We start from the raw sequence: 15,130 nt of genomic DNA on the forward strand, positions 1-15,130 counted from the left end.
ACCAGAGGGTCGCCTCTAACAGGAGAACCAGAGGATCGTCTCTAACCAGAGAACCAGAGGGTCTCCTCTAACAGGAGAACCAGAGGATCGTCTCTAACCAGAGAACCAGAGGGTCTCCTCTAACCGGAGAACCAGAGGGTCACCTCTAACCAGAGAACCAGAGGGTCTCCTCTAACGGAGAACCAGAGGGTCTCCTCTAAGCAGAGAACCAGAGGATCTCCTCTAACGGAGAACCAGAGGGTCGTCTCTAACCAGAGAACCAGAGGGTCGTCTCTGACAGGAGAACCAGAGGGTCGTCTCTAACCAGAGAACCAGAGGGTCGTCTCTGACAGGAGAACCAGAGGGTCGTCTCTAACCGGAGAACCAGAGGGTCGTCTCTAACCGGAGAACCAGATGGTCGTCTCTAACTGGAGAACCAGAGGGTCGTCTCTAACCAGAGAACCAGAGGGTCGTCTCTAACCGGAGAACCAGATGGTCGTCTCTAACTGGAGAACCAGAGGGTTGTATCTAACCGGAGAACCAGATGGTCGTCTCTAACCGGAGAACCAGAGGGTCGTCTCTAACCAGAGAACCAGAGGGTCGTCTCTAACCGGAGAACCAGATGGTTGTCTCTAACTGGAGAACCAGAGGGTTGTATCTAACCGGAGAACCAGATGGTCGTCTCTAACCGGAGAACCAGAGGGTCGTCTCTGACAGGAGAACGAGAGGGTCGTCTCTAACCGGAGAACCAGAGGGTCACCTCTAACGGAGAACCAGAGGGTCGTCTCTAACCGGAGAACCAGAGGGTCGTCTCTGACAGGAGAACCAGAGGGTCGTCTCTAACCGGAGAACCAGAGGGTCACCTCTAACGGAGAACCAGAGGGTCGTCTCTAACCGGAGAACCAGAGGATCTCCTCTAACGGAGAACCAGAGGGTCGTCTCTAACCGGAGAACCAGAGGGTCACCTCTAACGGAGAACCAGAGGGTCGTCTCTAACCGGAGAACCAGAGGATCTCCTCTAACGGAGAACCAGAGGGTCGTCTCTAACCAGAGAACCAGAGGGTCGTCTCTAACCGGAGAACCAGATGGTCGTCTCTAACTGGAGAACCAGAGGGTCGTCTCTAACCAGAGAACCAGAGGGTTGTATCTAACCGGAGAACCATATGGTCGTCTCTAACCGGAGAACCAGAGGGTCGTCTCTGACAGGAGAACGAGAGGGTCGTCTCTAACTGGAGAACCAGAGGGTCACCTCTAACGGAGAACCAGAGGGTCGTCTCTAACCGGAGAACCAGAGGGTCGTCTCTGACAGGAGAACCAGAGGGTCGTCTCTAACCGGAGAACCAGAGGGTCACCTCTAACGGAGAACCAGAGGGTCGTCTCTAACCGGAGAACCAGAGGATCTCCTCTAACGGAGAACCAGATGGTCGTCTCTAACCGGAGAACCAGAGGGTCACCTCTAACGGAGAACCAGAGGGTCGTCTCTAACCGGAGAACCAGAGGATCTCCTCTAACGGAGAACCAGAGGGTCGTCTCTAACCGGAGAATCAGAGGATCTCCTCTAACGGAGAACCAGAGGGTCGTCTCTCTGTGACTGAAGCCGTGGACACACTGCCCGCATGAGACGCGCGTCTCATCTAGTGACTGTATATTAACTTCATAGCAGCAAGACTTTACTTCAGTTTACAGGTTTATCTGTAGAATCTGTTACGGAGATGAAAAAAAAGTAAAGTTAAGTAAACTTGTTTTTAAATCAACACTTCCTGCTTTCATTTCAAAATAAAAGCCCTCAGGCGTTTTTTCTATAGACAGAATCCCATTTGTTAACACGAGGCTTTTATTCTGAAATATGTGCCGGACAGTGATGTGGAACAAGCAGTGACTTGGAAAGCATCATAAATGAATACAGTAGGAGTTTTAATTGTGGATTATTACTATTATTTAATAATTACCACGTTTCTGAACCTCTCTCTGTCTAACATAAATATAGATTATATTTATCATGAAGTTAAACGGCCATTAAAAGACAAACTCTATGTAGAAAGAAAGTGCTGACAGGCAGCCGACACGCAGCTAACTCGCGTCTAGTGTGAACACCCTAGGTGTGCATCACGCGGCCACGACGCGACGCTGCCGTCAGGCGAGCCTGAAGCGGGCAGCCTGAAGCGGGCAGCGAGCCTGAAGCGGGCAGCGAGCCTGAAGCGGGGCAGCAAGCCTGAAGCGGGCAGCGTGCCTGAAGCGGGCAGCCTGAAGCGGGCAGCGAGCCTGAAGCGGGCAGCGAGCCTGAAGCGGGGCAGCAAGCCTGAAGCGGGCAGCGTGCCTGAAGCGGGCAGCGAGCCTGAAGCGGGGCAGCAAGCCTGAAGCGGGCAGCGTGCCTGAAGCGGGCAGCCTGAAGCGGGCAGCCTGAAGCGGGCAGCGAGCCTGAAGCGGGCAGCGAGCCTGAAGCGGGCAGCCTGAAGCGGGCAGCGAGCCTGAAGCGGGCAGCCTGAAGCGGGCAGCGAGCCTGAAGCGGGCAGCAAGCCTGAAGCGGGGCAGCGAGCCTGAAGCGGGCAGCGTGCCTGAAGCGGGCAGCCTGAAGCGGGCAGCCTGAAGCGGGCAGCGAGCCTGAAGCGGGCAGCGAGCCTGAAGCGGGGCAGCGAGCCTGAAGCGGGCAGCCTGAAGCGAGCAGCCTGAAGCGGGCAGCGAGCCTGAAGCGGGCAGCCTGAAGCGGGCAGCCTGAAGCGGGCAGCGAGCCTTAAGCGGGCAGCGAGCCTGAAGCGGGGCAGCGAGCCTTAAGCGGGCAGCGAGCCTGAAGCGGGGCAGCGAGCCTTAAGCGGGCAGCGAGCCTGAAGCGGGCAGCGAGCCTGAAGCGGGCAGCGAGCCTGAAGCGGGCAGCGAGCCTTAAGCGGGCAGCCTGAAGCGGGCAGCCTGAAGCGGGCAGCCTGAAGCGGGCAGCGAGCCTGAAGCGGGCAGCGAGCCTGAAGCGGGGCAGCGAGCCTGAAGCGGGGCAGCGAGCCTGAAGCGGGCAGCGTGCCTGAAGCGGGCAGCCTGAAGCGGGCAGCGAGCCTGAAGCGGGCAGCGAGCCTGAAGCGGGGCAGCGAGCCTGAAGCGGGCAGCCTGAAGCGAGCAGCCTGAAGCGGGCAGCGAGCCTGAAGCGGGCAGCCTGAAGCGGGCAGCCTGAAGCGGGCAGCGAGCCTTAAGCGGGCAGCGAGCCTGAAGCGGGGCAGCGAGCCTTAAGCGGGCAGCGAGCCTGAAGCGGGCAGCGAGCCTGAAGCGGGCAGCGAGCCTGAAGCGGGCAGCGAGCCTGAAGCGGGGCAGCGAGCCTTAAGCGGGCAGCCTGAAGCGGGCAGCCTGAAGCGGGCAGCCTGAAGCGGGCAGCGAGCCTGAAGCGGGCAGCCTGAAGCGGGCAGCCTGAAGCGGGCAGCCTGAAGCGGGCAGCGAGCCTGAAGCGGGGCAGCGAGCCTGAAGCGGGGCAGCGAGCCTGAAGCGGGCAGCGAGCCTGAAGCGGGCAGCGAGCCTGAAGCGGGCAGCGAGCCTGAAGCGGGGCAGCGAGCCTGAAGCGGGCAGCCTGAAGCGGGCAGCCTGAAGCGGGCAGCGAGCCTTAAGCGGGCAGCGAGCCTGAAGCGGGCAGCGAGCCTGAAGCGGGCAGCGAGCCTGAAGCGGGCAGCGAGCCTGAAGCGGGCAGCCTGAAGCGGGCAGCGAGCCTGAAGCGGGCAGCGAGCCTGAAGCGGGCAGCGAGCCTGAAGCGGGGCAGCGAGCCTGATGCGGGCAGCGAGCCTGAAGCGGGCAGCGAGCCTGAAGCGGGGCAGCGAGCCTGAAGCGGGCAGCGAGCCTGAAGCGGGCAGCGAGCCTGAAGCGGGGCAGCGAGCCTGAAGCGGGCAGCGAGCCTGAAGCGGGGCAGCGAGCCTGAAGCGGGCAGCGTGCTCACGGCTTCAGAGTCTCTGACTGTAGTTTGTAGCAGCTCAGAGAACCCGACCTTCTCAGAATCTCTGCGTGGCGTCCTGGAGAGGGCGCTGACTGGGGACTCTATAGTTCTGCTGAGAGACTTCAACGCTCACGTGGGCCACGATAGAGAACCCTGGAGGCTGATTGGGAGGAACCACCTTCCTGATCTGGACCTGAGTGGTGTTCTGCTGTTGGACTTCTGTGCTAGTCCTGGACTGACCATAACAAACAGTGGACTTGGTACCAGAACACCCTAGAGTCCTAACCCCCTCTACCTGTCTCTCTGTCTCTACCTGTCTGTCCCTCTATACCTGTCTCTCTGTCTCTACCTGTCTGTCTGTCTCTACCTGTCTGTCTGTCTGTCTCTGTCTCTCTACCTGTCTGTCTCTCTACCTGTCTGTCTCTCTCTACCTGCCTGTCTCTCTCTCTACCTGTCTGTCTGTATGTCTGTCTCTCTCTACCTGTCTGTCTCTGTCTCTCTACCTGTCTGTCTCTCTCTGTGTCTCTCTGTATCTACCTGTCTGTCTCTCTACCTGTCTGTCTCTCTCTCTGTCTGTCCCTCTACCTGTCTGTCTCTCTCTCTGCCTGTCTGTCTCTGTCTGTCTCTCTACCTGTCTGTCCCTCTACCTGTCTGTCTGTCTGTCTCTCTACCTGTCTGTCTCTCTCTCTGCCTGTCTCTGTCTCTCTACCTGTCTGTCTCTCTGTCTGTCTCTCAGGATCCTAGCGTTTCCTAACACTCTGAACGTGGAGGACACCAGGAAGGCCATCAGCATCGCTTTCACCAAGTGGAGCGACGTGTCTCCGCTCACCTTCACCGAGGTTACCGACGGCAACGCCACCGCTGACATCACCGCCGCTGACATCACCATCGGTAGGTAGACAGGAAGTGGAGGAGTTTCAAAATAAAAAATAAAAATAAAAAGGTCAGAAAACGCATTGAGATCATGTACCTGTGTGTGTGTGTGTGTGTGTGTGTGTGTGTGTGTGTGTGTGTGTGTGCGCGTGTGCATGCGTTTCTAGGTTTCTACACCTTCAACCACACCGACTGCTGGTGGTCTCCTCTCCACCCGTGTTTCGACGGTCTGAACGGCGAGCTGGCTCACGCCTTCCTGCCGCCGCGAGGAGAAATCCACTTTGACAACCACGAGTTCTGGATCCTCGGCAAGTCCAGGTTCAGCTGGAAACAAGGTACTGCTACTATACTAGTACTACTAGTACTACTACTACTACTACTACTAGTCCAGGTTCAGCTGGAAACAAGGTACCTGTACTGTAGTATCAGAGACAGGAGTACTATTAGTACTAGTCCAGGTACCTGTACAGGTGTTGATCATGTGACTCTACAGGTGTGTGGCTGAACGACCTGGTCCAGGTGGCTGCTCATGAGATCGGTCACGCTCTCGGTCTGTGGCACTCCAGAGATCCTCAGGCTCTGATGCATCCCAACGCCACGTACACGGGCCAGAGGAACATCGCCCAGGACGACGTGTGGGGCATCCAGAGACTCTACGGTAGCACTTCCTGTCGTTGTTTCACAATAAAGTGTTGTTCACACAGTATCTTAAAACAGGAAGCTCCTGAGCTCCTGAGCTCCTGAGCTCCTGAGCTCCTGAGCTCCGGCTCCTGAGCTCCTGAGCTCCTGAGCTCCGGCTCCTGAGCTCCTGAGCTCCTGAGCTCCGGCTCCTGAGCTCCTGAGCTCCTGAGCTCCTGAGCTCCTGAGCTCCTGAGCTCCTGAGCTCCTGAGCTCCTGAGCTCCGGCTCCTGAGCTCCTGAGCTCCTGAGCTCCGGCTGCGACCGGCTGCTGCTAAACCTGATTATACAGGAACCATTTCTGACTTGTGTGTACTCTGTGTGTACTCTGTGTGTACTCTGTGTGTACTTTGTGTGTACTCTGTGTGTACTCTGTGTGTACTTTGTGTGTACTCTGTGTGTACTCTGTGTGTACCTTGTGTGTACTCTGTGTGTACTCTGTGTACTCTGTGTGTACTCTGTGTGTACTTTGTGTGTACTCTGTGTGTACTCTGTGTGTACTCTGTGTGTACTTTGTGTGTACTTTGTGTGTACAGGATGTGTGGATAAGAAGCGGGTCTGCGGTCCGTGGGCTCGTCTGGGGTTCTGCGAGCGGAGGAAGACCTTCATGAGGAAGAACTGTCCTCACCGCTGTGACGTCTGCTACGGTGAGGTCGTCTCTCTGAAACCCGATTGGCTCGTCTCGCCGTCTCCGGTATGACGCTCACTTCCTGTCTTCCAGAGCCTCTGGAGGCGGTTGCCACGCCGACGCCTCCTTCGGCCAACGTGAAGATCAAGATGGTTCCGCGGGGGAAGGTGGTCGGGTTCCGCTGTGGAACCAAAAACCTGCGCTCGCCGCCCAAAGTCAGGTCAGCTGATCAACGCCGACACAGCTGGGAAGACCAAGACGAGGGACAGACATCGTCTTCATCGTTTGTCTCTAACGTGTCTGTCTGTCCTGCAGCTGGTATAAAGACGGCGAGCAGCTCCTCGCCTCCATCCCCGGCTACATCGTCATGAAGGACCGAGACCTCCGCATCGTCGCCAACGAGTTCAACGAGGGCGTCTACACCTGCCGCGTCCATCGCCGCGGAGACGTCGTGTCCGCCAACTCCTGGGCCATCAGACTGAAACCAGAGCAGCCGTCCAACAGCTGAGGACCAGGAAGAGGAGGGAGGACAAAACGACGAATGAAGTGATGAAGGGAAGCGCTGCTGTTAACGTCTCCAGAACCGCTGGATCCGTCTGGACCCGCAAGACGCTCTGATCTGGACCTCTTTACAGGACCTCTAGACCTGGGACCAGACGTCATGTCCTCGTAATCCTGTCCTCCAGGCGTGACATCATGTCCTCGTAATCCTGTCCTTCAGGCGTGACATCATGTCCTCGTAATCCTGTCCTTCAGGCGTGACGTCATGTCCTCGTAATCCTGTCCTCCAGGCGTGACCTCATGTCCTCGTAATCCTGTCCTTCAGGCGTGACGTCATGTCCTCGTAATCCTGTCCTCCAGGCGTGACGTCATGTCCTCGTAATCCTGTCCTCCAGGCGTGACCTCATGTCCTCGTAATCCTGTCCTTCAGGCGTGACGTCATGTCCTCGTAATCCTGTCCTCCAGGCGTGACATCATGTCCTCGTAATCCTGTCCTTCAGGCGTGACATCATGTCCTCGTAATCCTGTCCTCCAGGCGTGACATCATGTCCTCGTAATCCTGTCCTTCAGGCGTGACGTCATGTCCTCGTAATCCTGTCCTCCAGGCGTGACATGTCCTCGTAATCCTGTCCTCCAGGCGTGACATCATGTCCTCGTAATCCTGTCCTTCAGGCGTGACTTCATGTCCTCGTAATACTCCTCCAGGCGTGACGTCATGTCCTCGTAATCCTGTCCTCCAGGCGTGACATCATGTCCTCGTAATCCTGTCCTTCAGGCGTGACGTCATGTCCTCGTAATACTCCTCCAGGCGTGACGTCATGTCCTCGTAATCCTGTCCTTCAGGCGTGACGTCATGTCCTCGTAATACTCCTCCAGGCGTGACGTCATGTCCTCGTAATACTCCTCCAGGCGTGACATCATGTCCTCGTAATCCTGTCCTTCAGGCGTGACGTCATGTCCTCGTAATACTCCTCCAGGCGTGACGTCATGTCCTCGTAATCCTGTCCTCCAGGCGTGACATCATGTCCTCGTAATCCTGTCCTTCAGGCGTGACGTCATGTCCTCGTAATACTCCTCCAGGCGTGACGTCATGTCCTCGTAATCCTGTCCTCCAGGCGTGACTTCATGTCCTCGTAATCCTGTCCTCCAGGCGTGACATCGTGTCCTCGTAACGCTCCTCCAGGCGTGACATCGTGTCCTCGTAATCCTGTCCTCAAGGCGTGACGTCATGTCCTCGTAATACTCCTCCAGGCGTGACGTCATGTCCTCGTAATCCTGTCCTCCAGGCGTGACATCATGTCCTCGTAATACTCCTCCAGGCGTGACATCGTGTCCTCGTAATCCTGTCCTCCAGACGTGACTTCATGTCCTTGTAATCCTGTCCTCCAGGTGTGACATCATGTCCTCGTAATCCTGTCCTCCAGGCGTGACATTGTGTCCTCGTAATGCTTTTCCAGGCGTGACTTCATGTCCTTGTAATCCTGTCCTCAAGGTGTGACATCATGTCCTCGTAATCCTGTCCTCCAGGCGTGACATCGTGTCCTCGTAACGCTCCTCCAGGCGTGACTTCATGTCCTCGTAATCCTGTCCTCCAGGCGTGACATCATGTCCTCGTAATGCTCCTCCAGGCGTGACTTCATGTCCTTGTAATCCTGTCCTCAAGGCGTGACATCATGTCCTTGTAATCCTGTCCTCAAGGCGTGACTTCATGTCCTTGTAATCCTGTCCTCAAGGCGTGACATCGTGTCCTCGTAATCCTGTCCTCAAGGCGTGACATCGTGTCCTCGTAATCCTGTCAAGGCGTGACATCGTGTCCTCGTAATCCTGTCCTCAAGGTGTGACATCGTGTCCTCGTAATCCTGTCAAGGCGTGACATCGTGTCCTCGTAATCCTGTCCTCAAGGCGTGACATCGTGTCCTCGTAATCCTGTCCTCAAGGCGTGACATCGTGTCCTCGTAATCCTGTCCTCAAGGCGTGACATCGTGTCCTCGTAATCCTGTCCTCAAGGCGTGACATCGTGTCCTCGTAATCCTGTCCTCAAGGCGTGACATCATGTCCTCGTAATCCTGTCCTCAAGGCGTGACATCGTGTCCTCGTAATCCTGTCCTCAAGGCGTGACATCGTGTCCTCGTAATCCTGTCCTCAAGGCGTGACATCGTGTCCTCGTAATCCTGTCCTCAAGGCGTGACATCGTGTCCTCGTAATCCTGTCCTCAAGGCGTGACATCGTGTCCTCGTAATCCTGTCCTCAAGGCGTGACATCGTGTCCTCGTAATCCTGTCAAGGCGTGACATCGTGTCCTCGTAATCCTGTCCTCAAGGTGCGACATCGTGTCCTCGTAATCCTGTCCTCAAGGCGTGACATCGTGTCCTCGTAATCCTGTCCTCAAGGCGTGACATTGTGTCCTCGTAATCCTGTCCTCAAGGTGTGACATCGTGTCCTCGTAATCCTGTCAAGGCGTGACATCGTGTCCTCGTAATCCTGTCCTCAAGGTGCGACATCGTGTCCTCGTAATCCTGTCCTCAAGGCGTGACATCGTGTCCTCGTAATCCTGTCCTCAAGGCGTGACATTGTGTCCTCGTAATCCTGTCCTCAAGGCGTGACATCGTGTCCTCGTAATCCTGTCCTCAAGGCGTGACATCGTGTCCTCGTAATCCTGTCCTCAAGGCGTGACATCGTGTCCTCGTAATCCTGTCAAGGCGTGACATCGTGTCCTCGTAATCCTGTCCTCAAGGTGCGACATCGTGTCCTCGTAATCCTGTCCTCAAGGCGTGACATTGTGTCCTCGTAACGCTCCTCAAGGCGTGACATTGTGTCCTTGTAATCCTGTCCTCAAGGCGTGACATCGTGTCCTCGTAATCCTGTCCTCAAGGCGTGACATCGTGTCCTCGTAATCCTGTCCTCAAGGCGTGACATCGTGTCCTCGTAATCCTGTCCTCAAGGCGTGACATCGTGTCCTCGTAATCCTGTCCTCAAGGCGTAACATCGTGTCCTCGTAATCCTGTCCTCAAGGCGTGACATCATGTCCTCGTAATCCTGTCCTCAAGGCGTGACATCGTGTCCTCGTAATCCTGTCCTCAAGGCGTGACATCGTGTCCTCGTAATCCTGTCAAGGCGTGACATCGTGTCCTCGTAATCCTGTCCTCAAGGTGTGACATCGTGTCCTCGTAATCCTGTCAAGGCGTGACATCGTGTCCTCGTAATCCTGTCCTCAAGGCGTGACATCGTGTCCTCGTAATCCTGTCCTCAAGGCGTGACATCGTGTCCTCGTAATCCTGTCCTCAAGGCGTGACATCGTGTCCTCGTAATCCTGTCCTCAAGGCGTGACATCATGTCCTCGTAATACTGTCCTCAAGGCGTGACATCATGTCCTCGTAATCCTGTCCTCAAGGCGTGACATCGTGTCCTCGTAATCCTGTCCTCAAGGCGTGACATCGTGTCCTCGTAATCCTGTCCTCAAGGCGTGACATCGTGTCCTCGTAATCCTGTCCTCAAGGCGTGACATCGTGTCCTCGTAATCCTGTCCTCAAGGCGTGACATCGTGTCCTCGTAATCCTGTCAAGGCGTGACATCGTGTCCTCGTAATCCTGTCCTCAAGGTGCGACATCGTGTCCTCGTAATCCTGTCCTCAAGGCGTGACATTGTGTCCTCGTAATCAGTCCAAACTTTGAGTTTATTGAGTTTTAATATTTAGTGAGTGAAATATTAACACATGATGCAATATAACCTATTGAATTTATTTTACCCATAATGCATCGCTGTGTTTTTATCTTTAATCAGTTTGACTTTTGTCCCAAAAATAAATCTGTTTAACAAACTGTGTGTTTGTTTGTTCGTCTTATTACTTCATTTAATGTCAGAATCCACCGAGCTGGAATAATGTTCATCAGCTAGCGAGCTGTTAGCGTCTAATATCCATCAGCTGATCAGTAATATGAAGTTATTGATTATGTCAGCTAGCGTGCTGTTAGCTGTTAGCTTTATTAGCACATCTAAACGGTGACATCACTGAAGTGACTTTGGTTCATGAGTCTGATTCAACCAGTTCTAACACATCTAGCTTCTCCTGCTGGAGCGTCTCAGCTACTGCACCTCCAGAACCTCCAGAACCTCCAGAACCAGCACTACTGGGTCCTCATACAGTGCAGTCCAGAACCAGGAGGACCAGCAGGTCAGAACCACATCAGCTCCATCAACAACATTAATGTTCAGACATGAAACAACAACAACACAACAAAACAACAACACAACACAACAACACCACAACAAAACACAACAAAACAACACAACAACAACACAACAAAACACAACAAAACAACACAACAACAACAACACAACAACACAACAACAAAGTCCATCTTAAAAATTAATCTTTATTACGTGAACATGATTGTTCAGGTGAAGCTGCACACAGTGCAGACACACCTGGTGAACACACCTCCACAGCTTCTGATTCAAAAGACCTTCATCATCATTACAGAGGAGGAGGAGGAGAGGAGAGGGAGGAAGAAGAGGAGGAGGAAGAGGAAGAGGAGAGGAGGAGGAGGAGGATGAAGAGGAAGAGGAGAGGAGGAGGAGGAAGAAGAGAGGATGAAGAGGAAGAGGAGGAAGAAGACAGATCTGAGGTCAGACTGGAATGTGAAGCAGCAGGTAAAGTGGATCAGGTAACGAAGGTTTGTGTTTTGGTCTCTGGATTAAAGGAGCAGGTTGGACTATGACCCCCCCCCCCCCCCTCCCCCCCTCTCTGATAAGGTGTAATCAGAGGGGGCGGGGCTAAAGGCTGAAGCTCAGGTAAACAGAGAAAGGCACGTGGATGGCTGCTGGTTTACAGGCAGAAACAGTGAGAAGGTCAGCGGGCGGCGCCGCCTTCAACCAACACCCACAACGGGGGGGGGCAGACAGCTGACAGAGTTCAGGAATGTTCCGGAGGGTCCAGGTCGGGGTTCAGGTCGGGGCGGGTCCAGGTCCCGGTCGGAGTTCAGGTCCAGGTCGGGGTTCAGGTTGGGGTCCAGGTCGGGGTTCAGGTTGGGGTCCAGGTCGGGGCGGGGCCGCGACGCTCTCGTGATGTTGGTCGTCTTGGTTCTTCCAGACACTCGCTCGCTGTCCTGGCCCCGCCCCCTGCTGGTGACATCACTACATGCCCATCCTGATGCTCTGGATGATCTGGAAGATGGCTGCAGAGACATGCAGGTGTTATTCATGTAAATATTAATGAGTCTGTTGTCATGGGTTACTGATTGATCTCTGTCACATCTGAGCATCACATCAGGTGTTTCTCTTTATTGATTTAGTTATAGTTATTATTGATTTCTGTCACCGGTCAGAGTGACATTTATACTGGGCGCTAAGCCCCGCCCCCACCGCCTGACGTCAGCAGGGGCGGAGCTACCGTCACAACAGCTGATAATACACTGTTTATATATATCTATAGATATATATTACCCTCTTATGTGTCTTTTTATGAGTATTATTATTTTGATCTTATTTTCCTAACATGCTAACATGTATTCCTAAACACAGACGGTGTGATGTTAATAAATGATGTCATGATGATCAGACATTATTATTATATATGATATTAATTAGATGTTTCTATATGTGATGATGAAGACTCACCTGATCCACAGACGACGAAGATGAAGAGGGCGAGCAGCCACGGACCCACACCTTTATCCTCCACCACACTCCTCTGAAACACACACACACACACACACACACAGCATTAATAACAATACTAATAATTAGTATAATTACATGATGCAGCTGCTGTCTGATGTTTGACTCATTAAGAACTCAGTCTGCTGCATCTCGCTCTCATTGATCTGAACTGATCACCCAATCACAGTGATTGATTGATTGATCTGTTGGTGATGTGATCAGAAGATAATCTGGTTATTGTCTCTGTCGTATGATAATTATAAAATAACAGAAATAATCCTGTTACTTTACGTCACGAGATGATTTGAATAGTTTTCATTTATTATTATTATTATCTCAGTTTTTAACAGTTTTATTTTATATTTCTGTTTTTGTGCTTTCCATCCACACTGAATATATATATATATATAAACTATTATTATATGTATAATAATAGTTTATATATATATAAACTATTATTATATGTATATAAACTATTATTATATATATATAAACTATTATTATATGTATAATAATAGTTTATATGTATATAAACTATTATTATATGTATATAAACTATTATTATATATATATAAACTATTATTATATGTATAATAATAGTTTATATATATATAAACTATTATTATATGTATATAAACTATTATTATATGTATAATAATAGTTTATATATATATAAACTATTATTATATGTATATAAACTATTATTATATATATATAAACTATTATTATATATATATAAACTATTATTATATGTATATAAACTATTATTATATATATATAAACTATTATTATATGTATAATAATAGTTTATATATACAGTATAAAGATATATAAACTATGATTATACGTGTATTATTATATATAACAGATGAAAACATGTCAGTATTCCAGTCAGTATTTATTAAACTGGTTTTTCTGGCTCCTGATTGGTTGAGAATCTTTCCCAGTTGCCATTTTTCATTTAGAACACCAGTCTGGACTGGGTGTCTGCTGCTCCCACTATCAACTGGTTCTAATGAACTGGTTTCAGTAGAGTCCCAGTGTGAACTGGTTCTAATGAACTGGTTTCAGTAGAGTCCCAGTATGAACTGGTTCTAATGAACTGGTTTCAGTAGAGTCCCAGTATGAACTGGTTCTAATGAACTGGTTTCAGTAGAGTCCCAGTATGAACTGGTTCTAATGAACTGGTTTCAGTAGAGTCCCAGTATGAACTGGTTCTAATGAACTGGTTTCAGTAGAGTCCCAGTATGAACTGGTTCTAATGAACTGGTTTCAGTAGAGTCCCAGTATGAACTGGTTCTAATGAACTGGTTTCAGTAGAGTCCCAGTATGAACTGGTTCTAATGAACTGGTTTCAGTAGAGTCCCAGTATGAACTGGTTCTAATGAACTGGTTTCAGTAGAGTCCCAGTATGAACTGGTTCTAATGAACTGGTTTCAGTAGAGTCCCAGTATGAACTGGTTCTAATGAACTGGTTTCAGTAGAGTCCCAGTATGAACTGGTTCTAATGAACTGGTTTCAGTAGAGTCCCAGTATGAACTGGTTCTAATGAACTGGTTTCAGTAGAGTCCCAGTATGAACTGGTTCTAATGAACTGGTTTCAGTAGAGTCCCAGTATGAACTGGTTCTAATGAACTGGTTTCAGTAGAGTCCCAGTGTGAACTGGTTCTAATGAACTGGTTTCAGTAGAGTCCCAGTATGAACTGGTTCTAATGAACTGGTTTCAGTAGAGTCCCAGTATGAACTGGTTCTAATGAACTGGTTTCAGTAGAGTCCCAGTGTGAACTGGTTCTAATGAACTGGTTTCAGTAGAGTCCCAGTGTGAACTGGTTCTAATGAACTGGTTTCAGTAGAGTCCCAGTGTGAACTGGTTCTAATGAACTGGTTTCAGTAGAGTCCCAGTGTGAACTGGTTCTAATGAACTGGTTTCAGTAGAGTCCCAGTGTGAACTGGTTCTAATGAACTGGTTTCAGTAGAGTCCCAGTATGAACTGGTTCTAATGAACTGGTTTCAGTAGAGTCCCAGTATGAACTGGTTCTAATGAACTGGTTTCAGTAGAGTCCCAGTATGAACTGGTTCTAATGAACTGGTTTCAGTAGAGTCCCAGTATGAACTGGTTCTAATGAACTGGTTTCAGTAGAGTCCCAGTATGAACTGGTTCTAATGAACTGGTTTCAGTAGAGTCCCAGTATGACCCAGTGTGTCAGCTGCTCGGGACTCACCGTGGTCTTGGCCACGTTGCCTCTCAGGGTGATGTTCTTGCTGTGCTTCTCGTTGGCCATGCGGATCCTCTGCTTAGCCACCATCGTGTCTTCGTGTTGTTTCTTGTTTGTTGGTGTTTGTTAGGTTATTTAATGGTGACGTTCTGTTCTTCTTCTGCTGCGGTGTGTGCTGCTGCTGGCGGACTGGGAGCTGCTCTGTCTGGTGACGTCTTCACTAACACGAAGCCCCGCCCCCTCCACTACCACTTCCCGCGGAAAGTTACTGCCTGTCAGAACACAACTTCCTATGCGCTCTTTCAAAATAAAACCTCCTGCTCAGACCCAGAACCAGAACCAGACCCAGAATCCGGTTTATGGCCACAGACAAGAAATATGCTTTGTTGTATCTGTGTATAGACTAAATATATTTATCTATATTATTATATTATACTGTATTTATTATTTTTAAATAATTAAAAATAAGTATAATGTGTAACATATACTAATCTGTATATACACACAGTATATATATTTATATATTTATATATATATATATATATGTATATATATACATGTATATATATACATATATATACAGTATATATATGTGTGCGTGTGTGTGTAATGAAAACATGATTCTTATTATTATCAGGTGATTATAAACTAAAGAAAACATAGTTATTAATATGATATATAGATCCATAGATCCTCTA

General features: G+C 50.6%; 2 protein-coding genes across 4 annotated transcripts in view; one reads left to right on the forward strand and one right to left on the reverse strand.

Moving 5' to 3' along the window:
* The window catches only part of mmp23bb (matrix metallopeptidase 23bb), a gene marked incomplete at its 5' end in the record, with an annotated part of 8,184 nt that extends 746 nt beyond the window's left edge, over window positions 1-7,438 (forward strand). The window contains 6 exons of the mRNA XM_074628585.1: window positions 4,617-4,771; window positions 4,921-5,088; window positions 5,247-5,411; window positions 5,967-6,077; window positions 6,152-6,278; window positions 6,374-7,438. Coding sequence (XP_074484686.1) covers window positions 4,617-4,771; window positions 4,921-5,088; window positions 5,247-5,411; window positions 5,967-6,077; window positions 6,152-6,278; window positions 6,374-6,566 — 919 coding nt within the window. The remainder of the gene's footprint in view (window positions 1-4,616; window positions 4,772-4,920; window positions 5,089-5,246; window positions 5,412-5,966; window positions 6,078-6,151; window positions 6,279-6,373) is intronic.
* Window positions 7,439-10,911: 3,473 nt separating this feature from the next.
* On the reverse strand, window positions 10,912-14,646 carry serp1 (stress-associated endoplasmic reticulum protein 1). Of its 3 annotated transcripts, none has more exons than XM_074628590.1 (4): window positions 14,439-14,646; window positions 12,175-12,247; window positions 11,571-11,732; window positions 10,912-11,494 (listed from the first exon to the last, which is right to left on the reverse strand). In XM_074628590.1, exons 1-3 carry the CDS (start codon window positions 14,520-14,522, stop codon window positions 11,692-11,694), a joined length of 198 nt encoding a protein of 65 aa, XP_074484691.1. In that variant the 5' UTR covers window positions 14,523-14,646; the 3' UTR covers window positions 10,912-11,494; window positions 11,571-11,691. The 3 variants fall into 3 exon arrangements, with proteins under 3 accessions (XP_074484691.1, XP_074484689.1, XP_074484690.1); XM_074628588.1 differs by having other exon boundaries at window positions 10,912-11,522; XM_074628589.1 differs by having other exon boundaries at window positions 11,559-11,732.
* Window positions 14,647-15,130: the final 484 nt, after the last annotated feature.

The sequence above is a fragment of the Sebastes fasciatus genome, unplaced genomic scaffold, assembly GCF_043250625.1.
Source record: "Sebastes fasciatus isolate fSebFas1 unplaced genomic scaffold, fSebFas1.pri Scaffold_56, whole genome shotgun sequence".
NCBI classification, from domain to species: Eukaryota; Metazoa; Chordata; class Actinopteri; order Perciformes; family Sebastidae; genus Sebastes; species Sebastes fasciatus.